The sequence below is a fragment of the Aquarana catesbeiana genome, linkage group LG04 (genome assembly GCF_042186555.1).
Source record: "Aquarana catesbeiana isolate 2022-GZ linkage group LG04, ASM4218655v1, whole genome shotgun sequence".
Classification (NCBI taxonomy): Eukaryota; Metazoa; Chordata; class Amphibia; order Anura; family Ranidae; genus Aquarana; species Aquarana catesbeiana.
In genome coordinates this window covers 241,137,101-241,163,897 of record NC_133327.1, presented here as the reverse complement: position 1 = coordinate 241,163,897, position 26,797 = coordinate 241,137,101, and the positions used below count along the sequence as shown (strand labels likewise).

The 26,797-nt window shown below is 41.5% G+C and overlaps 1 protein-coding gene across 3 annotated transcripts in view; it reads left to right on the top strand.

Moving 5' to 3' along the window:
* The window catches only part of MCF2L2 (MCF.2 cell line derived transforming sequence-like 2), a 527,578-nt gene that overhangs the window by 33,974 nt on the left and 466,807 nt on the right, over positions 1-26,797 (top strand). Inside the window, exon 1 of one of the 3 annotated variants that reach the window (XM_073626296.1) lies at positions 11,982-12,180. The exons of the other annotated variants lie outside the window; for them this stretch is intronic. Within the exon in view, the coding sequence (XP_073482397.1) occupies positions 12,036-12,180 (145 nt within the window). The 5' untranslated portion in view covers positions 11,982-12,035. Of the gene's footprint in view, positions 1-11,981; positions 12,181-26,797 lie in introns of those variants that run through there. 3 annotated transcript variants of the gene reach the window in all.

The window sequence follows — 26,797 nt, the reverse complement described above, 5'->3', positions numbered from 1 at the left end:
TAGTTTTCTTTTTCTTTTCCTTTTGGGATAAAGGTTTTACATAAATAAATAAAAGCTGAGTATTGTAAGCACCCCTGCTAGTGTTAAATGGTTTGTCTCATCTCTGTGACTGATACATTTTGCTGGAGAATTTTCTTTGGACACTTGGCCAGCAATGACATTTTTTTCTGATACAAATGCAGATAAAAAAAAAAGAGATAATACCTTGTAATATGCATAGTGCTCCAAATTATAGCAAGATGCCTTATCTGCAAATACAAAGTAGGTCTCATCCCTTCTTTAAATTCTTACAACAATCAAGTGGCAAATTAGGAAGGAGTAGGAAGCAACAATTGGGGGAATGGTAATAAAGCAATTGTTATTACCATAGAAAAAAATCTTAAATTACTTTTTAAATTACTTTGACACCAATGGAAGAAACAACTGAACATCTTTTCAAGATGGTTATGCTGAAAGCTTAGATTTATTACCATTAATATTACTTTATTAATATACAGTAGCTGCATTGCAAACTCATTTCCATAATAACTACCAATTACACTCACATCAAGTGAAATCACAAGTAATATATGTATGTTGAACACATGTTTTATAATCAAACATGCTTTATAATTCATTCTGAATGACACCCCAATACGCCTCTTCAACGCACCTGCGTTAGTGCACAGCACAACGCAGTGGGATTTGTTCTCATAACATGCCACATGTACCTTTTTTGGTGTGTTAGGCAGCATTATCAAATGAATAGACCACTTTAACACAGCACCCGTTAACCCACAGTAGCTAACGCAGTGTGAATAGAGCCTAAAGGTGTTTTACAGCAAATCTATCCATAACTTGTGAAAAAATGACAGATGTGCATATACTTATGACATAGACTCCACTTCCTACCTTACAATTAGGGATGCACAGAAATTTCGGCCACCGAAACATATCGGCCGAAAATGGCCCTTTGGGCAATAAGCCGAAAGAAAATTCTTGCCGATACTTGTGCCGAAAATGGGGCGGGGCCTGGACGGTGGTGGAGCTCCGCCCCCGCCCCTGGTGCCGCCTATCAGGGGGGCTTCCTATATCGTAGAAGAGAGGAGATCCTGGGATGGGTGATCTGTCTATCAAAGTGCCCGGACAAGGGGAGGGGCTGTATATGATGGCGTGCAGCGGGGAACACACAGCTATTGAAATGAAAGCTGTGATGTTCCCGGCGATGTAATCAAAAAGGCGGCGGCGGCTCCTCTCCTTTCACTGGCTGCAATGGGGACACAGGCTGCACTACTGAGGACACAGGCTGCAATGGGGAGACAGGCTGCACTACTGGGGACGCTGTCTGCACTACTGGGGACACTGGCTGCACTACTGGGGACACTGGCTGCACTACTGGGGACACTGGCTGCACTACTGGGGACACAGGCTGCACTACTGGGGACACAGGCTGCACTACTGGGGACACTGGCTGCACTACTGGGGACACAGGCTGCACTACTGGGGACGCTGGCTGCACTACTGGGGACGCTGGCTGCACTACTGGGGACGCTGGCTGCACTACTGGGGACGCTGGCTGCACAACTGGGGAGACTGGCTGCACTACTGGGGACACTGGCTGCACTACTGGGGACACTGGCTGTAATGGGGACACTGGCTGCACTACTGGGGACATTGGCTGCACTACTGGGGACATTGGCTGCACTACTGGGGACATTGGCTGCACTACTGGGGACACTGGCTGCAATGGGGACACTGGCTGGCTGCATCTGATGGGCACTGGTGAGGCTGCATTGATCTCTTGTATCATGTCCGCAGTCTCTGACTCTCTGACCATGTCCTCAGTCTCTGACCATCTCCTGTACCATGTCTCCAGTCCCTGACCATCTCCTGTGCTATGTCCTCAGTCTCTGACCATCTCCTATACCATGTCTGCAGTCTTGGACCATCTCCTGTACCATGTCCCCAGTCTCTGACCATCTCCTGTACCATGTCCCCAGTCTCTGACCATCTCCTGTACCATCTCTGCAGTCTCTGACCATCTCCTGTACCATCTCTGCAGTCTCTGATCATCTCCTGTACCATCTCTGCAGTCTCTGATCATCTCCTGTACCATCTCTGCAGTCTCTGACCAACTCCTGTACCCTGTTCTCAGTTGCTGACCATCTCCTGTATAAAAATATTTTTAAAAACAGTCACTTTAGGTATTGGTGTTGTTTCGGTTTCGGTTTTCGGGATCAAGGAAGATTTATTTTCGGTATCGGTTTCGGCACCAAAAAACCCATTCGGTGCATCCCTACTTACAATGCTATATAACAATTTTGCTTTACTGCTTCTTTTTACAATACAAGCCTACGATTTGGCGAACTCTATGAAAACCATGCAGTTCTTGCATGGTGGATATCTTATTCCAACAGTTGTTAATTAGAGAGGCTGAGTGAGACCATGTCAAATGTAACTATTGCCACACTTTTTAGGAGAGGGAGAAAGCAAGAGTAGGTAATTGGACTGTGTAGTCCCCTTGCCCATGGTAAATAGCAGCATGAATGTAGGTACCCTTGACCTTTGTCCGTAGCAACTAGACAAGACTGACATCATCATCATTTTGCCAGCAAGATTCTCGGGAATACTGAGCATCCCAAATCTCGCAAATTAACACTTTTGTATTGTGTTGCAATGTCATCTTGCAAGAGTTAGGGCACTTGTCATTCCCCAGGATCTCACCAAAAAGATGATGTCATCACCCCCTGCAGTACAGAAGAAGATAAACTTTTTACCTACATTTATGGGGGTGTTTTTTCACTTCCATTCAGCTATTCAGTATTGGAGAGGGTCCCAGATATTATAAGCAGACCTTACTTTTAATTTCAAGCTCTGGTGTAAACTAAGCCCTGCAATAGCTTAAAAAAGTGATTACTGAAAATACTTTTACTTTATGTTAATACATGTAATAACTTGGAAAAAATACACAAAAATAACACAATCAGAATAAAAGGAACTTAGCATTTTGTGGCGTGACTCTAAAAAGATAAGAGATGCCTTTTGCCTGTTTGTGTAGATAAAGCTGAAAGTATCGAAAAAAATATGTGCATTAGAATTCAGTTTTGAACAATTGTTTTGCAGATGACCTTTAAAATATACTGTAATAAAAATGTTAATATTTATGTGGTGCTTCGCACGTAGCTATCTATAAATCTAGAAAGACTTGTTTCAGGAACTTTTCGTTTTTTTTGTGTAGAATCTTGGTAAATAAAAGAAAACTTTTACTAGGCAGTATTGAAGTGGAAGTGAAGTTTTTTTTTTTTTTTTTTTTTTTTTTTAAACTGTGAGCAGAAGAGACATACAATGTCTTTTTTTAGATAAAATACACCTACCTGCCTGCTCACAGTCTTCTGCAGCATGTAAACTGAGCTGAGCATGTGCAGCAGAGACACTGTGTGGGCATTTTGCCAGGATGCTTTGGGGGGGGGGGGGGGTTTGAACACCCCTGACCCTCGCTTATCTATGCCCCTGAGACAGCCAACGTGTTTTGGAGGGCAAAGCGCACTCCTGCCTTCATCAGGGCTCATTAATGTTTGTACATGTTTGAATGGACAAAGAAATCCTAAACTTACTGCTTGCAAAGGAATCATGTGAGTCGATATTATTGGCAGTGAAACGGCTACACCAAACCGCCTTGAACGTCTTAATCCTGCAATATACGGCTTGGATTTTGGCCAATTCCTGCTAAATAGGCTTGAGTAAGGAGAGAGGAGTGCCCAGTCTCTAGAATAAGGAAACTCCTAATGAATAAAATAATCTTATTTTGGACCTTTTGGATCTTATTCCTCTTTCCTTACTTAGGTATCTTCTCAGCTGAAGTGATAGTTGTGTTGTAGGTAGCAGCCCATATCTCCAAAGAGAGATCAACGCCATAATTCACCCGCGGAACCACCTAATATCTATCAGGAACCATTCACCTCACACTAATTGGTAACTAGGCTGGAATTCAAACTGTGGGTAGCCCCTTGCTGAATAAAAATTGTTGGACAAACAGAACCTGGATCCATTTTGATCCAGTCACTGTTCAGGTTTTCTGACATCCACTATAGCAGCGGCTGTCAGGGTACAGTAGCTGGCAGGGGAGATTCTTTCATTCATGCTGCCTAGTGTGGATGGAGAAATCTATATGTGTGTTTTTCTAGTGTTATGCTGGGTAACATTTAGTCACATCATTGTACAACTAAAATCACTCATTGTAACACATGGCAAGCAATGGAAGCAAGTTTATAGGTGTTTTTAGTCAATGAGTTTCTACAATTGTTTTGCTCATTGATTTCAGTTGTCAGAAGCGACTGATCACAAGTTGTAGTATGACTAAGGCAGGCCATAGATGATGCAATTTTCTTTCCTGCAACCATGGACTGCAGCAAAGAAAATCACTTGATTCTTCCATCAACACAGCCAGTGTTGATAGGGGAATTCCTGCCGCAGAGCTATTGTGTTCCCCTGGCAGGGGGACGTGGGGAGCCGCCCCTGGCGGGAGAACACAGTGATTTTTTCTAGCAGCTATAGCTGCTGGCAATAATTGCATGCTAGAAATCCAACATGCTGGTTGTACCCAACTTGATTGAGGGATCGACTTGGGTACAATCAGCCTGCCCATAGATGGTTCAAATCTCAGCCGGTCCCTGCTGAACCAGCCGAGATATGAACCATCTATGGCGGCTTAAGGCAGCCCATAGATGGATAATTTTTTTTTCCATTCAACCAGTGGGTTAAAAGAAAAACACTTGATTCCTCCATCTACACAATTGAGGTGGATGAGGGAATTCTACCTGCTGAGCGATTTGTATTCTGACAGTGGGGAGACTTCCCTGTCGTCAGAATAAACGAATCAGCGTTGCCAACTATATCTTGCTGCACTGATCGAGCAGGGAAAATCCAACAGTGCAGTTGTACAGAAGTCAATTGTTAGATTAACTTCTGTACAACTTCCATACACGGATCGAAATTCATCTGGTCCCTGTTGAAGTGGCCAAATTTTGATCCATATATAGCCGGCTTAAGAGATTCCTAGCGATTTTTTGGTTTAGTACTTAGCAAAGATAATGATGACAACCTTGCCATTTCTCTCACCAAAATTTCTTTAACCACTTCAGCCCCGGAAGGATTTACCCCCTTAATGACCAGGCCATTTTTTCTGATGCGGCACTGCATTGATTTAACTGACAATTGCACGGTCATGCAAAGTTGTACCCAATCTAAATTGATTTCCTTTTTTTCCCACAAATAGAGCTTTCTTTTGGTGGTACTTGATCACCTCTGAGTTTTCAAACAAAAAAACACCCACAATTTTGGGGAAAAAATAATAATTTTTTTACCTTTTGCTATAATGGATATCCAAAAAAAAAAAAATGTAAAAAAAGAAATTTCTTCAGTAGTTTAGGCCAATATGTATTCTTCTACATATTTTTGTTAAAAAAAATTGCTGTAAGTGTATATTGTTTGGTTTGTGCAAAAGTAACGTCTACAAAATAGGGTGTACATTTATGGCATTTTTTTTTACTAGTAATGGCGGTGATCAGCGATTTTTTTTCTTTTTTTTTAAGCAGGACTGTGACATTGCTGCGGACAGATTGGACACTTTTGACACTTTTTTTGAAACCAGTGACATTTATACAATGATCAGTGGTATAAAAATGCACTGATTACTGTATAAATGACACTGGCAGGGAAGGGGTTAACACTAGGGGCGATCAAGGGGTTAAGTGTGTCCTAGGGAGGTGTTTCTAACTGTAGGGGGAGTGGACTGACTGGGAGTACAGAGATTGCTGTTCCTGAACAGATGATCACTCTGTCCCCTGACAGAACGAGGATTTTTTTTTATATTGGCAGATCCTTGTTCTGGCTCTCTGTGGAGCAGTCGCGGGTGGCCGGCGGACATCGCAGCCACGCGCATTGGCACTGGCACCCACACCTCCGGTGCTGTGCACACGCCCACTGTATCTGTTACACAAAGTGCCGTAGCGGTTCAGCGATTCAGGCAATAGAGCCCCCCTGCCGCATATTGCGGCAGCTGATCAGCAAGTGTTTAAATTCCTTTTCAGACAGCTACATGTCTGACGATGGGCCCCTGAGTGGTCCCAAAACATTGCTTATCTATGTAATCATGATTTTCATTTAAACAAGTTTGTTGGTGTGCTGACCACATACCTTATACTTTTTTAATTTCTAACTAACGATCACTTGTGATCTTTGTTATTGAAAAGTGGAAATCCTCCAATGGAGATACCAGTTGCTATGACAATAGATATTCCATTCACTTTGGAGAAATTTACTCATTATTTCCTGTTCGTCTCTAGGACAGGGTGTAAATAGAAGTATTCCCTGCGTAAAAAGGGGATCTAAAAAAAAAAAAATTGGGGTTCACATACTGTACACTTTAAGGTGGTAAGAGAGAGGAGAAGAGACCTGGAAGAGAAAGGTTGCTTGACACCATTTTTCCATGTAAGGGCCACTTTAGTATGTACATAGAGTTTAGCCTTTTTCTTTGCATTTCTTTTGGCTGTTGCAGACTACCCCAACATACAATGTCTGCAGGTTTATAGCTAAGATCTAGGAGAGTGTTTTTTCCTCCAATAACTGCAGCATTGGCAGCATGGTGCCAGGCTGTAAGGTTCAGTGAATAGATTAGTCTTTCCACCCACCTCCAGTATTTGGACACATGATTCACATCAAAGTGCAATACAATTTCCTTCAGCTTTAATCCTCCTGTGATGCTGAGATAAAGCGGCTGAGGATTTGTCTTGATCCAAACTATTTATACAGCAGCAAGCACCTGCTCTTCCTGTCTAGCCTCTCATTGCAGTGTGCATTTGCTTACAGGTCAAACACAGAAGCAATCTAGCTAACCCATAGTGGAATATATACTATTTGGAAAAATAGAACGTTATTTGCTAAATAGTGTGATGTTATATTACCATAAAAAGAGAGAGAATGGACTAGATAACCTAAAAAAAAAGCATATGACAATCGCTCAATCACGACCAAAACATTAATAATTTCTAAAGAGTTTATTTACAGTATATTTACGGTAAAAGGAGAAACTATATTTTCTGCTCCAACAAGTATACAAAACCAAAAAAAAGTACAAAAATAAAAATGAAAAAAATAGGTTGGAGTTTCAATTTACAGGTCAAAGATCAATGCACAAGATGCAGAAAAAATGATAACCATCTTACTCCCATCTTACTCACTACAATTAGATGAAATCGTATTTGGCTACTCTCAGTGAATGGGAGGGAGAAGCAGCAAAATGAGCCATCCATATACTGTACATAGATATTACTACACTTTGAAATTAGTCACTTTATAATTTAATACTGTCTTGAAAAGTGTGGAACTAATTGTTGTCTGATTTGATGCAATTAGTCAAACAAGAATTAATAAAAATTTTCCTTCGCGCTGGTAGATGTAAAATAAATAAATAGTGATTAGATAATTTCTAATAAAATATTCCTATAAAACAGGTATAAATATTGCAGCAAAATGAGGGTGTTTCACACCAACACTTGATACAGTAGATATTGAATGTATTTCGCGCAATATTACCAATACTTAATATGTGCAAATCTGTGTAAACATAAACAAAATTAGAACTTTTGGATAGTGGTTGCTACAGCTGTAATTACTAGGATCAATGATCTCTGTTTGCCACATATAGCAATACCTACTATCTATAGATAAAGTGATGGTGCTAAAATAATATACTAATGATAAAAATCTATTATAATATTGTGACACAAATGTCGTGAAAAACAAGTTGAATCCGTGGATAAGTAAGCATAAATAAATAAATACTTATGAGTGAAATAATTTTTCTAAAGTGCTAATAGATAATATTATGTGTAACCCATCATACATAAATTCATAAACAATCAAAATACCAGCAATAATCTTAAAATAGTGCTGACAAAATTCATGCAAATGTGACTTTAAAGTGCAAGTGATAAGATTGTAAAATTAATAAAAAAATGAAAATATATAAAGTTTTTGGAAAAATAGATGGCAATGATGAAAAAGTATTAAAAATGTTTTTTCTATTTGGATCTGTACTATCTTGTATACTGGGTGTATTATTCTTGTGGTGGTGCCTCCTAGTGTGGTCTCTCAGAACTCTCACCTTAATCATGCAATAAACAGGCATATGGGTTGTTGTGACTTTAAGACGTAGAAGCAGTGTCTGGGAGCCTCTCCTTCTTTGTTGTTATCTCTCCATGCTTTCTTCTCTGTCACTCCGCTCTAGTAAACTCGGTATCAAGGAAGATAAAAATAGGGGAGGAGGAGAGAGAAGAAAGGCTCCACTAGTGTATTAATGTTTAAAATCAAAAGGGGCGGTATTTATTAAGTTATTCTTCTTACATTTAAAACATTTAAAACAGGCAGAGTAAATACTGAATGATCTGGTGTTCTCAGCGCCCTTTCACTTGTGCTTCAGTGTGTGTGCCGCTCCAGCCAATCCCTACGCGTTACGACACCGTCACATGTCTTCATCTGGGGAACCGGATTGGCTGTTCAGTGTTACCTTATATGTATTAAAACCGGAAGTTCTAAAACCGCCATTTTGCTTGTGGTTGTATTCATTTAGATAGGCGGCTTGTACGTTAAAACTTTATATATTTTCATTTTTTATTAATTTTACAATCTTATCACTTGCACTTTAAAGTCACATTTGCATGAATTTTGTCAGCACTATTTTAAGATTATTGCTGGTATTTTGATTGTTTATGAATTTATGTATGATGGGTTACACATAATATTATCTATTAGCACTTTACAAAAATTATTTCACTCATAAGTATTTATTTATTTATGCTTACTTATCCACGGATTCAACTTGTTTTTCACGACATTTGTGTCACAATATTATAATAGATTTTTATCATTAGTATATTATTTTAGCACCATCACTTTATCTATAGATGGTGGGCATTGCTATATGTGGCAAACATAGAGATCATTGATCCTAGTAATTACAGCTGTAGCAACCACTATCCAAAAGTTCTAATTTTGTTTATGTTTACACAGATTTGCACATATTAAGTATTGGTAATATTGCGTGAAATACATTCAATATCAATTAGTCAAACAAGCCACCAATATTCCCATATTGCCAAGGTTGGTTTCTTCTACACAATTGGGTCATTTTTCTATCACCTTTTCTATTAACTTCAAACTATGAATGAAGAGAAAATTATTTAAAGGAAACCTTTCCATGGAGATATGTGGAGGCTGCCATTGTTGGACTGCATGTTCAGCCATAACAATTTATTTATTTTGGACAGAGTATGTTATGGAAGGGTTAACACCACTTTTATTGCCATCTGTGACCCAATTTGGGAGCTTCACACTCAGTTCCTGTCAGGACAAAAAAAATTATAGAAAATCTCTCCAATGGTAAAACGGGCAAGCATGCATTTTTAGTAGAGTGGAGAGGGGTTAGAACTTTGATAATGTCCATACAGTTCTGAGAGTTACAGAGCTCTACCACACAATACAGCCATATACAGCAGTGCAGGGGACCTGATATTTCTCTGCTGTAGTTTGTTAACACTTACAGGTTTCCTATCCACCCCTAGCCTGTGACTGAGAGCAGCAGACTGATAAGCTCATCTCTCCATCCCTCTGCTCTCTCCTCAAATGAATGAACGAGTAACTTGTATAGCTCTACATATGCGAACTAAATCGCCTCAAGGCGCTTTTGCCGCCAGTGTCCATCTGGGTCTTCAGAAGAGATGGGTCTTGAGCTTCTTCCTGAAGGCCAGATGATTTTCTTCAGAGTGGATGTCCGCGGGTAGAGCGTTCCATAGCCGAGGTCCTTGAACGGATCTTGGGGATGTGGAGGAGGTTCTGGTTAGTTGTCCGGATGGAGCGACCTGGGGTGTAGTGCTTTATTTTGTCTCAAAGGTATTGCGGGGCTTTTCCTTGTGTACATTTATGAATGAGGCAGAGGGTCTTGAATGTAACCCAGACCTTCACGGCTAGCCAATGGAGGGTTCTCAGGGATGGGGTGATTGATTCCCAGGGTTTTTTTCCAGTGACCAGTCTGGCTGCTGTGTTGTGGACGACTTGTAGACATGAAATTTGATATTTAGGAAGCCCTAGGTAGAAGGAATTTGCGTAGTCGAGTCGGGAATTGATGACTGTTCCAACTACTGCTGCTGTATCTCCTTCCGGGATGAAGGGGATTAGTCTACGCAATAGGCGAAGAAGGTAGTGGGATCTGCTGACTACTGATCCTATTTGTGCATTCATTGTCATGTCTGAGTCATGGATGGTGAGTGGTGTCCTTTCAGTGTGCTCATTGATAGCACATAAAGACTGATTGATTAGCTCCTTTTGCTGCTTCTCTCTCCCACTCACTGAGATCCACTCTAGATGGACTGCAAGAGGCTGATACCAAGTCAAATTCAGTTACACTGCTAGAATGTAAACAATTACACACAATGATGTATTAATAATTACCCAGCTGCATTATTTGTGTCTTCCCTTATCTGTCTGGAGTTCAGCTTTAATTTTTACTAATTCTATCTAAAAATAAAAATACATTCGGCTGGAGTTTGGCTTTAGTCAGAGCTGTCTTTAATGTGGCGCAAAAGGGGCAGCTGCCGCGGGCCCAACCATTATTGTGGGGCCCAAAACAGCTGCCCCTTGAGCCCCTTATTATGCAGAGTTGCGATCCGGTGGCAGTGGGGATTTACTGCTACAGGGCGGCTGCGCTGTGCAGAATCACGTATATATACGAGATTCTGCACTTTCAGGTTTTGCTCCTGCTGTGATTTCACATCGGCCACCGGCACCTGCTGATCGTTCGTTACACTAACAGAATGCCAGTCTGCCTATGTAAACAAGGCAGATTGTCATTCTGTCAGTACAGAAGACATTGATCCTGTGTTCCTGTAAAGCAGAAACACAGATCCATGTCTTCCACTAGTAAATGCACCTCCCTTCAGTAGTAAAACACTAAGCTAGGCACACAGTTAACACTTTGAGCGCCCCTGATGTTAACCCCTTCCCTGCCAGTGTCATTAGTACAGTTACAGTGCATATTTTTAGCACCGATCACTGTAATAATGTCACTGATCCCCAAAAAAGTGTAAAAAGTGTCAAGTATCTGATTTATCCGCCGCAATATCGTAGTCCCGCTATAAGTTACTGATCCCTGCCATTACTATTAAAAATAAATAAATAAAAATATATGCTTATTGTGATTTTTATGTACCAAAAATATGTAGCAGAATACATATTAGCCTAAATTGATAAGAAATTCGATTTTTTACATTCTTTTATGGGATATGTTTTATAGCAGAAAGTAAAAAATATTGTTTGTTTGTTTTTTTTTTTTTTTCAAAATTGTCAGTCGTTCTTTGTTTATAGCGCAAAAAATAAAAACTGCAGACGTGATCAAATACCACCAAAAGAAAGCTCTGTTTGTGGGAAAAAAAGGACATACATTTTATTTGGCTACAGTGTCGCACAACCACGCAATTGTCAGTTAAAGTAACGCCGTGCCGTATCGCAAAAAATGGCCTGGTCATTAAGGGGATAAATCCTTCCAGAGGTAAAGTAAATCAACGGAAAATTGGTTCTTATTTTGTTTTACTCCTCTAAATCAAAGAAGGGATTGCAAAAAGCTTTATAGAAAGGGCCATGCTCTGTACTTGGATGCTAAGGATAGCTGTTCCACATGGCTGCAGTAAAAATGAATTCTGTATTACACTGTCATATTTTATTGCAAGCACAGGTCTTATTATTATTATTATTATTTTTTTTTTTTTGGTGTCCTATTTTTTTTACATAAAAAGAGAAAAACAACGTATGTTTTCATTGAAGTACATCTATTGGCTTTCAAGAAAAGCACAACAGTCATTAAGCTGTGAAGGTATTAACGAGAGGCATCACTGAGTTGCCGATAAGGAATACATCCTTGTGTATTAAGAGAGATCAGTGCCTGTCTCAGGAATAATTCTGTATACAGGGCTGACTATGATTCACAGCTCCTTCCTTCACTGTCTATGGCATACAGCTGTTCAAGATGTGGCCAACCGATGCCCAAGAATCTAAAGCTCTTTTCTCTGGTGCGAATATCAGAAGGGGAGATGGCATCCTATCACTATTTCCTTGGAAGGTGCCTTAATCTAGAGTACGCAGCCAGAAAATGTACGTACAATTGTTCGTCCTTTGTTGTTTACCTTTAGAATGTGCTCCATAATTCAGACTTAAACCTGTACACTGTACGTTATTGTCAACTCAGTGATTCAAAGGAGGAATTAGCATGCATATATCTCATATGGTTTATTTTGCAATTAGCAATTGTATTTTTTTTTTTAAGAATTTCTTATTTATACTGTATTTTATTACAAGAGACTACTATTTTACATTTAGAAAAAATGTAATAACTTTTTATACTGTGGATGCTACACCAGGATTTTACATTTAGTTAAAAAAATATTAACTTTTAATTTTCTAATACTAAATTATGACAACATGATTTTAAATGTAATATCTGCTGCACCAAAGACCTTGGATATTACATCCTTTTATGTAAATCTGTCACAAACATGGGCAATTCCAAGTAGACAGATGATTATAAAATGCATAATTGCAGGTTACCTTTTGTAAAAATCACAAGTATTGTATATAAAAGGTATATAAAGTTACATGGGGATCTCAGCTTGTGCCTGTAAAAGCTAAACTTGGTCCTGTCGCCTTCCTCCTGAACCTCCCTATTGGTCTTTTAATGTGAACAGTGGCCTCTCTAACCAATAGGGAGAGTTGAAAGTCAGTGTTAAGCTTGGCTTTTTCAGGAAATCTGGCTTAAACTTTAGCTACTTATATCTCTTGGATCTATGGATCATTTAGACATGTTGATTTTATGTTAGTAGTCTCTGCCTGTGCGCTTTCAATCGTATGCTCAGTTTGAATGTATAGTTTTTTTAAATATTTTTTTAAAAATAAAGTCTCCTCTGTAAAAAGAGTACCCTTAAAAGTTAAAATAATACTGTATTTCTCTGCACCCCCCCCCCCCCCCCAAAGCACCTGACTGGTTGAGTTTGCTGGTGCCTAGTGATGGGTCACTCATGTATGTAAGCTGCAATGTTGGCTAAAGGAACAGGCATATCTAGGGCAGTAAGGATGGCAGCAGGAAGTATTGATAGTTTTAAAAGACTCTTGGATGGACATCTTAGCGAAAGCAATATACGGGGATGTGGGAAATGATTTCTCTACACACACACCTACACAGGTTGAACTGGATGGACTGTTGTCTTTATTTAACCTTACCGACTATGTAACTATGTAACTATTTGATGTTCCCCCCAAGGAAACTGGAATATTTCAAGGGGCTTTAGTGGCTACCAGAGTAATATTACTGTAACTCCACAGATTATTATTATTATTATTATACAGGATTTTTTTAGCACAAATAGTTTGTGCAGCACTTTACAAAATAAAGGGAGACAGTACAACTACAATACCATTTAGTATAATGCCCTGTACACACGATCAGAAATTCCGTCAGAAAAAACTTGGATGGTTTTTCAGACGGAATTCCGCTCAAGCTTGCCTTGCATACACACAAAAGTTCTCTGAACTTTCGACCGTCAAGAACGCAGCGAGTCAAGAAAATTAAGTTCAATGCTTCCGGGCATGCGTCGAATTGTTTCCGAGCATGCGTGATTTTTTGCGTGTCCGAATTGCATACAGACAAACGCATTTTCGGATAGGAACTTTTTCCGATCTGAAAAATAGAGAACCTGCTCTCAGCCTTTTGCTGCCTGGAATTCTGCTAGCAAAAGTCCGATGGAGCATACACACGGTCAGAATTTCTGACCAAAAGCTCACATCTGACTTTTGCTGGCAGAATTTCTGATCGTGCGTATGGGGCATAAGATGTGCTCTTTACAGCTGAGACCTTGTACTACAAACAAGAAAATCTGTTTTGGGGCCCCTTGCACACCAGTGTATTGCAGTAATTCTTGCAAGTATGGTAGCAACCCTTGAGTGTGCATTGTGGTAAGCAGTACATTCATATTGAATCGGCTGCCAAGGCTGTGCAATGCAGCGCACAACAATCATATCATAAAAATCAATGGCACGTAAAAGCATCATATTGTGCTTCATGTTTTTCCATGTGTGGTGGTAGCATTTGCATTTTGTCATTTATTACCGCAACACTCAGGTGTGAACAGACTTAAGTATTAAAGCAAATCTGTCTCATATAAAGTATAATTACAGTGCTTGTGATTAGACTAGAGTGGAGTGGAGCAGACTACTTCAGATATTGATTTTACATTTTAAATTCTTGCTGCTATTTCGGAGTCACCAGCATTTTTTTTTATCTTGCAACTTATTTACATGTTTACTCTATAGAAGACAGCTGCATAGACTAAAGCTGGCCATGCATTAGTAGAATTTTCATTTTAAGAACAATCGTTTGATTTCATCATTGTTGGAGTCAAATTGAGGTTTGTTTTCAAGTGCAGTGATGAGAACATTTGTAAGAGTGGGATGTAAATTTGTTTCTTGAACAAACTCATATTAAACAGTGAATGTGGTTTTCATTTGGGAAATTGCATTTATTCCAAAATCAAATGTTAGAAGCAAACACAATTTTGAAATACATTTGAGGGACTTTAATTAAATCAACAAATGTATTGAGAATTTTCACATGACTATTCGAATGCTCGTTTGAAAATTTAATATTGTATGGCCACCTTAAGACCCCTTTCATACTGGGGCGCTTTGCAGGCGAAACAGCGCTAAAAATAGCCCCTGCAAAGTGCCCTGAAAGAGCTGCTCTTGTCTCTCCAATGTGAAAGCCTGAGGCTTTCACATTGGAGCGGTGCGCTGGCAGGATGCTAAAAAAAGTCCTGCTAGCAGCATCTTTGGAGCAGTGAAGGAGCGGTGTGTATCCTGGGCAGCTTTAGCAGCGCTTTGCAGGTGGTTTTAACCCTTTCTCGGCTGGTTTTAACCCTTTCTCGGCCGCTAGCGGGGTGTAAAAGTGCCCTGCTAGTGGACGAATAGCGCTGTGAAATTGACGGTAAAGCGCCGCTAAAAATAGCGGCGCTTCACCGCCGATGGACCCACCGCCCCAGTGTGAAAGGGGCCTATGAATAAGGTCCCTGCAACATATCTACAAACCAATGTGTTTTGGAGATGAATTACATTTCTAAGTCACACTACTTTTAAAGGCATATTCCTTCGAACCTCTATCATTTTCCTGTTCATCGGGTTGCCATGGGGACTAGAAAAAAGTTCTCTGGTGATGGGACATCCAGTGAATAACCGTCAATATTCAGATATACTTGGTCCCGATTACCACACAGCACCCAGTGCTTCCCTGCCTATTTCAGGCTAAGAAACTAATTTCCCAGAGGTGGTTGGTGCCACTTTGCCCTTCTTGCTCAGAATGGATACAAGCAGTTAATGAAACACTGAAGGAGAAATATATCTACACCAAAAGAGGCTGTCTAAAAAAACATAATAAGCTATGGGAGCATTGGTTGGGTAGTCTTGGCCTGGGACTGCCTGGAGTGGAGATCCAACAGCGTTTTGTAAGTTGTGGAAAGATAGCTCCCAATTGGCCCCCCTCTCAAACAGAGCTCCTCAAAGGAATGAAGCTTCCAGGAGAAGAGTGCCAGTTTGGGCAGCGAACCAATGAAGTGTGAAAGCTGAGTAACCCTCCAGTGATCTAATGCAAGAGGGGTACATCCAGTAACAAGGCTCCTGGTGGGGATCCATCTGGAGGGCTGCAAGAAAAGAGATGCCCATAACAACCCCTGTGGAGTCTGTGAGTAGAAAATTTGATCAGTGAGGCCAGATGTGAACCGCAGAAAGACACCTTCCCCACATGCATCGTAGGTGTTTTATTGACCAAGACTATAAAACCACTCCTCCCCCTTCAAAAATCCTCCCAGACTGTGTGATAAATGTGAAACAAAAAATAATGTGCAAAAATACCACTTATTACATATCCCCTCCTTAGGGGCAACCAGCGGTAGTCACACGTATACACATACAGTAAATATCATGGAGCTTAATAATAAAGTGCTATAATCCCAATAAACATAAATTAATTCATAGCCTAAAAATAGAAGTAAATATATACACTCTCAAAAAAAATGTGATCCTTATCAATGTGCAGCATAAAAAAATTCATAAGTCTACATAAAAAAAGTCTTTAGAATCCATGCAACCAGTGCTCTTTATTAATGCCTATTAAATGTTCTACGAGGTGTGCCTAAAAAGTTTGCTGAATGGTCCAATATCTCAAGGGCAACATGGGCCAGGTAAGCGTGCATGCACATGGCTATCCAAAGACACGCCAAGAAGTGCCACCTAGCGTGAAGTACATGTGACCGTCAGGGTAAACCCGCTGCAGGCAATCAAACATAGTCAGTGTGAGAGGTAGGGTCACAGTGCAAAGAAGCAATGAGTGCACATCAAGTTCTGTCACAAATTGGGGAAAACGACGACGGAGAGTGTTTGGGACGGAAGCTGTGAGCAGAAAATGTGTTTACAACTGGTTCAAATGGTTTCGTGATGGAAAGGAAATGATTGAGGATGAGCCATGTTCGGGTTGACCGTCGACCAGCAGAACCCCAGACATGATCGAGTGAGTGCGACAAATGCTGGCACAAGATGGGCGACTAACTCTGTGATTTATGGCAGAGGAATTGGGCATTAGCAAGGACATGTGCACCATCGTCTGCAAAGATTTGGGTAAGTGGAAGATTTTCCTGGTTTGTGCAAGTTGATAGACGAACAAAAAGCAAAGTAGAAGGAAACCTCTGGAGATTTCCTTACCATGTGTGACCAGGATCTATCTTTTCTGCGAATCATTGTCACAGGGAATGAGACCTGGTGCTACCGCTTCAATACGAAATCTAAGCAGCATCCACCATACTCCCCTAATCTGAAGCCTGCGGACTTCTTTTTGTTTCCCCGCCTGAAGAGAGTCATGAAAGGCGCACATTTTGCGGACATGGGGGCAATCCAAGAATGTGTGACAGCGGTTTTGCGATCGATTTATGAAGAGGCCTTTGTTGACAGTTTCCAGAAGCTTTATGAACGTTGCCTAAAGTGTGTTGTGAAGGATGGCGATTATTATGAAGGCCAATAAAGGAAATTTGTTTGCATCTTCTGTTTTGCTTGTTTTCTGATACCATTCACTAAACTTTTAGACACACCTTGTATATTCTTATAGTGAAAGTGTCTCCACTCGTGCTCCCCCTCCAGAATCGCACTCACCAAAATGAATGATCTCTCAATGGGTTAGAAGGCACTATGTATGTACACCCAGGGTCCATTGGTGCTGCCACAGGTTCCTCCTCCTTTCTTTCCCTTAGTGTTCTACACAATGGTAAGCTCATGTAGAGTAAAAGGACAGGGCAATCCTCATAGTGTAAATCTGTGTTATTTGTTAAAAAGTATAAAAAATACACTTACAGTGTGCCAGGTATTGTAAAGCATGTACAAAGCCTTGCGTTCGTTCCACGGACCAAAATCAGACTTGACATAATGACTCAAGAGGCTCCGCTCTACATCAATGTTTTGTCAATTTGACGTCATCAGGAGCGCCACCATCTTGCCTCACCCATGTCATTATATACCATGCGGTTACCGGGCAACCAGACCACAACAATTGGCAGCCATCTTAATATGACGTGGGGACTAGCCAAGCCTTCTAAGGCATAACTTGCCAATGGTTGCTAACCAGCCGAAAGACATTCAGTTCAGTTTTAAGAAGAATGTGATATATCCACTCAAAAGTGAGCTGCGCATTACAAAATACACAGTCCATGCAGACACATTAAGCGTGCTCCTCATCACGTGGCACCAGATCAAGAATAATTTTCCAATGCTTTAGGGCTTAGTTCACACTAGCATTATTCCCTGAAGAGTGATCTGCGTTTTGACCGCTCTGCAGAGAGCATTTGTCAGGCAGTGAGATGGCGTTGTAATGCCACCTCCCTGCCTGCTATAACCCCATGAACCCCGAACTAGCGTGTCACAACCACTTGAATTGCACGCGAATGCAGAGCAGCCCAATTTACTTGATTGGGTTGTGTTTGGCCAGCTGTAGCGCCTCCAGAAACCAACAGGGAGTATGATTCCTGCTGCAGCATGTGTACACTCCCAGCTGCTCCTACTGCAGCCAAAGGGGAAGCTGTTGGAGGGGGCCGAAAGCACATCTCAATTGCTAGCAAGAACAAGCCCTGTTATCATATGCGATTGAGTGCATTTTTAGATGCAGTGCAAACACATATACAAAAAGATGCATGTATTTCAATAAACCTAATGTATACCTTTTGTGGTTGATGGAAAAATCTGGACAGCCGCACTCCGGATTGGAAAAGTGAAAAATAAAATCCTCTTTATTGAAAAAGTAATAACATGATTAAAATCCGTACATGGCTTTGTTGGGATAATGCAGCATAACCGCTAACGCATTTCACGCTCCCATAAAGCGCTTACTCATAGCTGGTTTGTACAAAAGTGATCACAACTTATATACACATAATTTATCTACCACATGACTACATATTGATTATCTGATTCCAAACAGCTGGTCGTTAGTCTGTGTGGGATTTTTTTGGCATAGATGTGATTGGATGTGCATCCTATAGTGGAATCACTTATGAAGACATGAATATATAAATGAAATGTGTTCATGTTGACAAATGTCAACATATATGAATGATAAAAAATTCTTTTCAAGGTTTTCGAAAAAACATATTTGTTGTTTTCCAAAATCACAAGAATGAGATGAGTGCTGGAATTTGACGTTCAAACGTATAAATTATCATACGGATAGGCGCAAGTATGGGCAAACTATGTGAACTGGTGGCTACGGTATAATGTAAATGGTGTATAGAGTGAAAATTGGGTCTATATGCATGTGGTAAAAAAAAAAAAAAAATTGTGCATCCAACACCACTAGCGGTGTAAAAAAAAAAAAAAAAACTGAATATGTGTGTATGGTGCGTATATATAAAAAATATATAAAAAATTAAACCACATAAAGGTAAAAATATAAATAATAATAAAAAATAATAATAAAAAGCAATTCTTTATATATGTGTATGTGTACGACGATTTCAGCTTTCAAAAAACGTGATAACGTATGTGAATTGGAAGTTGGACAGAAAACTAACGTCCTGTCACAATGATGCGTCCAATAATCTCCTGATTTGCAGGAGTCTATGTGTGAATAAGTGCTTTTGCTTCAATTCCTACATGTGTGAATTTTAATCTTTGCAGCATATAAAAGATTATGAAACTTATCACTCTCTGATAACCCCGCCACTCCAGTTTCACAAAAGTGCTCATTTAAAACCTTGCATCATTCCGTATGGGATACATTCATCCCAATCAAGCAACAACATTAACGTTGCTGAACGTCTTTCTTTGAAGCAATCACATCTCTCGATGAATTGTCTTCAAGTGTATGGGCAGAACTATATGAGGTGGATAAAAATGGGACAAAATACAGTGTTTGCGTACCTGTCACTATTCTTTTATGCATAGTATAGTATTGGCAGTGACCATATGACAGGTTCATCCAATATATGTGTTTATATCAATGGATAAGTTACAATCTCACTCAACCAATTATTATGTGAAATAAACAACTGATCTACCCCTTTGAAGACCACAGCTCTCAGATCAACTCAAAACACATGAGAACTTTGCAAAGAAAGTAATGAACCATGTATACATGTGGTGAAAAACATTTGTGCAAAGTTAGTGTTATGGTCTACCTACAGTTACCATCAAACAATTATGTCTAATTAGAAACGAGATTCAAGTGACAGTGAATGCGAAAGATATAGTAGATTATTTCTTTTTTGCTAAAAGCATATATGCATATCACTAGTCATTTGCTCGTATGAGTGGGAGGATGTGTGGCCCAATAAAATAGATCGATTACTGGGGATATGTGTGTAAGAGGAACTCATATATTAATATGTGTCCCTATACAGGGGGTCCCCTAGTTACAAACATCCGACTTACAAACGACTCCTACTTACAAACGGAGGGAGACAATAGGAAGTGAGAGGAAATCTACCCCTAGGAAGGGAATTTCACTTCTGTAAGAGCTATTATGGGGAAAAGGTACCTCCACTGATGCTTTATCACCAAGGCTTGTTTCCACAAGAACCCAAAATTTTCAAAATCCAATTGTCATTGGGACAGAAAGTGAGGTGAAATCTTCTGAACATGGGCACACACAGCAAAACAAATGTTACAGGGGTGATAACCCTTCCCTATGCTATCCAAAAAGCTTAAAAATAGTTTTTTTGGCTGGAGCTACACTTAAAAAATGTACCTGTTCCGACTTACACACAGATTCAACTTAAGAACAAACCTACAGTCCCTATCTTGTTTGTAACCCGGGGACCCCCTGTATGTTTTTTTGCTCCATCATCCACCAAAAGAATGTGGATGTGTGATCAAGGAAAGGGTTGGGAGGAAGGGATACAGATGTATTACTCGGGGATATAGCTTCAATGTTATTTTATTCATAGAAATGTGAAACGTCCCACTCAAAGTTTAACCCCCGTGGGATCCTAGTGTCCAACGAGAATATCCAAAGGACTTCTCGTTTGCACAGTAACCGGAATCTGTCACCTCCTCTCACTGGTGTGATGATTTTCTCAATGCCCTGAATAGTTAAACTGGAAGTGTCTTTGTGGTGTGTGTAAACCCAGTGCTTTGATACATTGGTTAAGATCTCCTTCTCAATATTGTACAGGTGATCATGTAGCCTGTCTCTGAGACGCCGTGTTGTGCGTCCAACATATTGTACCTGGCAACTGGTGCATGTAATGACATATACCACAAATTTGGTGTTACAATTAATGAAGATGGGGATCGAGAATTCTTTTTGATTGCTGCATGATTTTATGAGTTGACCCGTTTTAATGTACCTGCAGTAATTACAAGTTTTTATTCCACACTTGAAATTGCCTGTAAAGTTGAGCCAATTGGATTTTATTCGGTTGGTTGAGAACAAACTGGGAGATAATGAGCGTCCCAATGTGGGTGCTCTGCGGCATACAACCTTGATCCCTTTAGAAAGGATGTTGTTATATATAGGGTCATTATACAAAATAGGAAGGTGTTTCATGATAATTTTTTTGATTGTATTAAATTCAGAGCTGTATGGAGTAGAAAAAAACGGGATTCTAGGGGACATGTCCCTTCTCTGTTGAATGTTTTTAGCTGTTTTTTTCTTTATAAGTGAAGGTCTTGGGATTGATCTTACTGTGTTGAGTGCTTTTTGTACTGATGTTTCTTTATAGCCTCGAGCTTTAAACCTGTTTGCCATGCTTTTGGCTTCAGTCTCAAAAGTATCAGGAGAGCTACATATGCGCTTTAACCTTAAAAACTGGCTATACGGAATGCCTCTGATGGTGTGTTTAGGCTGTGCAGAGTCAGCTCTAAGTAGAGTGTTGCCACTGAGAGGTTTTCTGTACAGACTGGATTGAGTCGCATCACCGCACCCCACCAGTTGCACATCAAGAAATTCTATGGATCTGGATTGCAGATTTCCCGTAAATTTTAAATTTAATGGATTGTCATTGAAATATGCCAGCCAGATATCCAAATTAGCTTCTCTATCTGATGTAATAAATAACAGGTCGTCTATAAAGCGACAGAAAAAGACCGTATCTTTACGGCGGGGACTATTTGGTCCAAAGATGCGGGACCTCTCCCACCAGCCCATATAAATATTGGCCAGTGAGGGGGAAAATTTGGCTCCCATAGAGGCCCCGCATTTCTGGAGAAAATAGTCCCCGTCAAACATAAAAAAATTGTGTGTTAAAAGATACTCCAGGGCTTGTACTATGAACTCTTGTAAAATCAAAGAGAGTTTGCCTGTTTTTCTAAGAAAATAAGTGACTGCCTGAATCCCCAGATGATGTGGGATACTAGAGTATAAACTAGATACATCACAGCTGATCCATCTATAATTATCTTCCCATTTGATGTCTTGTAGTTTGTTCAATAAATCGTTTGTATCTTTTATGTAACCAGGGAGACTAGTGGCAATTGGCTGTAAATGAGAGTCTACCCACTCTCCTAAGCGTTCATTTAAAGAGCCTATCCCCGCCACTATAGGTCGACCTGTGAGGGGATTTAACCCCTTATGTATCTTTGGTAAGTGATGGAATATTGGTGTTATGGGGCATTCTGGAATAAGAAATTCTTTCTCCCTAGGAGTGAATATACCCATATGTATGGCCCTATTTATGAGTGTGGAGAGCGTGTTTTTGAAAGCAATAGTAGGGTTGGAGGATAATTTCTGGTATGTGTGTATGTCAGATAGTTGACGCAGAGCTTCTTTTTTGTAGACTTCTACATCTAAAACCGCCACCATACCCCCCTTATCTGCGTTTCTGATGACAATCTGATCGTCTGCGGAGAGCCTCTTAAAGGCTTGTCTCTCCTTGACGGACAGATTGTCCTGTGTAAATTTCTTTCTGCTGCAGCTGTGAGCCAGGTGTACCAAGTCCCCTTCTACTAGTTTTTGGAATGCGTCAAGATTCTTACCTCTAGCTGCCACCGGATAAAAATCTGATCTACCCCTGGAGATCTCAATGTGAACATCCGTGGGATTTAGAGGACAAGGATCTGACTCATGTGCCAAATCTGTTAGATCCTGTAAAGCACAGTTATCAACAAATAGTATGGGTGAAGAAGGGGACTCACCTGTGTCACAGCTGTCTACAGACTCATTGGGCTCTTCCACTGCACAATCAAAAAAATGTTTCCTAAGAGTTAAAGTCCTAGAAAATGTATTAATGTCCAAAATTGTTTCAAAAAGGTTGAAATGTCTGCTAGGACAAAAGTTCAAACCTTTGGCCAACAGGCTGATCTCTTCTGTACTCAGTTGTTTTTTGACAAATTAATCACACTGTGTTTTACTTCCTCGGCGTCTTCGGCGTCTTCTCCCGCAGCATGTAGCGTGTGTTGTTTGTGGCGTTTGTGTTTCCTACCATATACCTTTTGTGGTGCTTTCACATGTAGAAAAACAAAAAGTACGCGGCATTTGTTTGGATAATACATGCAAATGCAATTCTGTAAGAAAAAAAAAAAAGTCACTGCAAATACACTCAGTGGTGCCCCATCAATGGTACCAGTGGGAGGAATAGTGCCCCATCAATGGTGTCAGTGTAAAGAATGTTTCCCCATCGATGGTGAGAGTGGGAGGAATAGTGCCCTGTCAATAGTGAGAGTGGGAGGAATAGTGCCCCATCAATGGTGAGAGTTGGAGGAATAGTGCCCCAACAATGGTGTCAGTGGGAAGAATTCAGGGACGTGCAGTCAGGGGAGGCAGGTGAGGGCAGAGCTTCACCTGCCATAAACATAAAAAAAACAATCGAACTTCGAGGGTCGTAGCTCAGCGACCTGGGGATCGCAGAGACCCCACATTTGGTAGCTGAAGTCCTACTCCACCACTGGTCAACATTTGGGGCTCCTGGGACCTATGGTTCCTGAGATACAGGGCTCCTTGTACAGCCTTTCAGAAGCTACATACAGAGTGGCCAGTTTAAATACAAGCTGGCATACTCTGTCGCAGACTGAGAGGATGAGCTCACAGTGCCTCTCCTCACTTCTTGTCAGACACACTGAGCTCAATGGACAGCTTGGAGCTGTGGACCAATAGTAAAGTGCCACTGGCCCCAGCTGTCCAATAAAAATGCTGCAGTCGAGGCTCTCCTCTCACTGCAGTGTCATTAAAGGGGGCATGTGTCTAATAGACAAATACTCCCTTCCAGCCTGGCTCGCTTAAAGGGAAGTTCCACCCAAAAATGTAACTTCCGCTTTAAGTGCTGGTGACCCCCTGACATGTCACATTTGGCATGTAATATTTTTGAGGGGAGAACAGGTACCCTGTTTTTACAGGCACCCAGCTCCCACTTCCTCCCCTGTTGCCGCAGCGCCGGAAGGAAGATCACCTCTCCCCCCTCCCTCCCTGCAATCTTCTGGGACACGTCACAGGCCCTAGAAGATCTGGCCATTCACAGTACAGCTCGTGCATGCGCAGTGCGCGCCCGGCTGTGAAGCCACAGCTGGGAGCCCACAGATAGAATGCCGGTGCCGCGGAGAGGAGAGGGAGAGGAGCGGGGCTTCATGCGCCTGCATCGCTGGACCCTGGGACAGGTGAGTGTCTGATTATTAAAAGTCAGCAGCTATACTTTTTGTAGTGGTGGAACTCCGCTTTAACAAAAAGGAAAAAACATGGGTTTATGGGTATAGGATTTACCCATAATCCCATGTTTTTCTCACACAGTTAAGAGGGAGAATGAGAACTGCTGAAAAGGTACTTTTTTAATCAAGCTAAATAATATTTCTTTCTCGAACATCACGGGACACAGAGCCACAGTAATTACTGATGGGTTATATAGGTATCACTGGTGATTGGACACTGGCACACCCTATCAGGAAGTTCAACCCCCTATATAATCCCTCCCCCTTGCAGGGATACCTCAGTTTTTACGCCAGTGTCTTAGGTGATGGACGTGTAAAGATGTCCTGTGCTGAGCTCCAAAGGGAATATCCTAAGATCCTATACTGGGGCAAGCCAGGCGAACCGGATCCATTCAAAGTGTCTTTTCATGGCCGAATTGAATGGTACCCGGGCCTCGTGTCCGAAGAAACGAGGTTTTACCCGTAATGCTTCTCTTTTTAGAGAGCTGGACCCCGCAGATCAGAAAATGGCTTTAAACTTCCTAATTTCTGGCGAGGTGCTTTACGGTCCCAGAACTGTTGGATCCCCCTACTGATGGGGGCCCCAGTCTCTGACGGTTTTTTCAAACGGAGCCCACCGTGAGAGGTGAAGATTGGGTCTGTGTAAACAGCACCCTGCGGCTGGATAAGGTAAGAGGAGATTCCACAGAATTTTTGAGTTCTAGTGGCTTTTCTCCTTTAAGGTAAATGCATGCTATGCCTATTGTGACCACCGGGGGCTGCCAAGAGCACAAACCTACACATGCTGAATGTCTGTCTCAGGTGTTGTAATCGCTGTGTATGTCCCAGCGTATCAAGCAGGCTGCAAGCAGGTAAGGTGGATGGGGGGATTTCTCATGTTTGAATGTTCCCCCCCAGGCTAGAGAGGGGCCACAGGGGTCTAGAAAGTGGTTATACCACCCGGGCTCTGTGGCCTAATGGCCACCATCTCTGAAGATAGCCGTTCAGGCAAATCTTGTTACCAGTCTCCCTCCTTCCCCCCCCCCCATCCCCAGCCTTTTCTCCAGAGCATGACAGGAGAGTCGGCAGTGTGGGAAGCGCTCGTTTTTTTCAAAACTCGAGGGGGGGGGGGGGCGGTAGAGGAGGGGGCGGGATGTCAGCACAGAGTGTTTAGACTCCCACTCAGGCCAGCTGCAGGCTATTAAAGGCACTCTGTACAGGTGCACTCAGCCTTCTGAGAGACACAGAGCTGACGGTCGCATGTAAGGTGGGACACAGGCATTCTCCTAGGCAGCATTTACTGAAGTAACACCAGACTGAGCATTGGGTAGCAAGGCTTTTAGCCAGACTACATCGCTCAGCGGACAGTGTTCATTTGTATACCTCACACCTTGTTGCTTTGCACTATGGGTAGAAGAGGTTCAAGCACCCCAGGAACCAGAGACACTAGGGGATCTCGTTCAGGTTCTGAGGGCCCCCTGTCGGCAGCATCCTTCCCCCCTAAAGATGGGCCAGGGACGGCTAGCCAGGGAGAGCCATTGGGGTCAGGGGCTACACCTGCTTCTGGCACTTCAGCCCCTGTATATATTACACAAGAGGTTTTTTCCTCAACCATTAATGGTCTAGAGGAAAGATTAATGGCCGTGATTACGTCTTCACTCAGTGGAAGAAAACGCACTAGGCTTTCCTCTGTTCCCCAAGACCCTCAGACAGAGGAGCTCTGGGATAAAGGAGATGAATCCCTTTCAGAGGATCGGGATGGGATGGATGATTCCTCTTCAGAGGATTCAGGTGGAGAGGGACCCTCTGCGACTTCCCAAGAGGAGAAAGTCTTAGTGCAGATCCTCACTGGATTGGTCCGCTCCACATTTAAGTTGCCCATACCTGAAACTGCTAAAGAATCCTCTTCTGCTTTGGGGTCACTGAAACCTTTCCAAGCAGCACATGCTTTTCCTGTTCATACTTTACTTGAAAAGCTTATTTATTCTGAGTGGGATCACCCAGACAAACGTTTTTTTCCGCCGAGAAAGTTTTCAACACTTTATCCGATGGAAGAAAAGTTTATTAAAATGTGGGGAATTCCGGCTATTGATGCCGCCATTTCCTCAATAAATAATAGCCTGACTTGTCCTGTAGACAATGCTCAGATGCTCAGGGATCCTGTAGATAAAAGGATGGAATCCCTATTGAAGGATGTTTTCTCCTTAGCAGGATCAGTGGCCCAACCTGCAATAGCAGCGATTGGAGTCTGTCAATACTTAAGAGACCATGTTAAACAGGTCATCAAAGTATTACCTGAACAGCAGGCCCAGGGGTTTGCTAACCTTCCAGCGGCCTTATGCTTTGTGGTTGACGCCATTAGAGATTCTATCGTGCAAACCTCCCGTCTTTCACTGGGGTTGGTGCATATACGTAGAATCCTATGGTTGAAAAATTGGTCAGCCGAAGCACCATGTAAGAAGCTACTGGCTGGGTTTCCATTTCGTGGTGCAAGGTTGTTTGGAGAGGACTTGGATAACTATATCAAGAGAATCTCTTGTGGGAAAAGCACTCTCTTACCTGTCAAGAAGAAGAG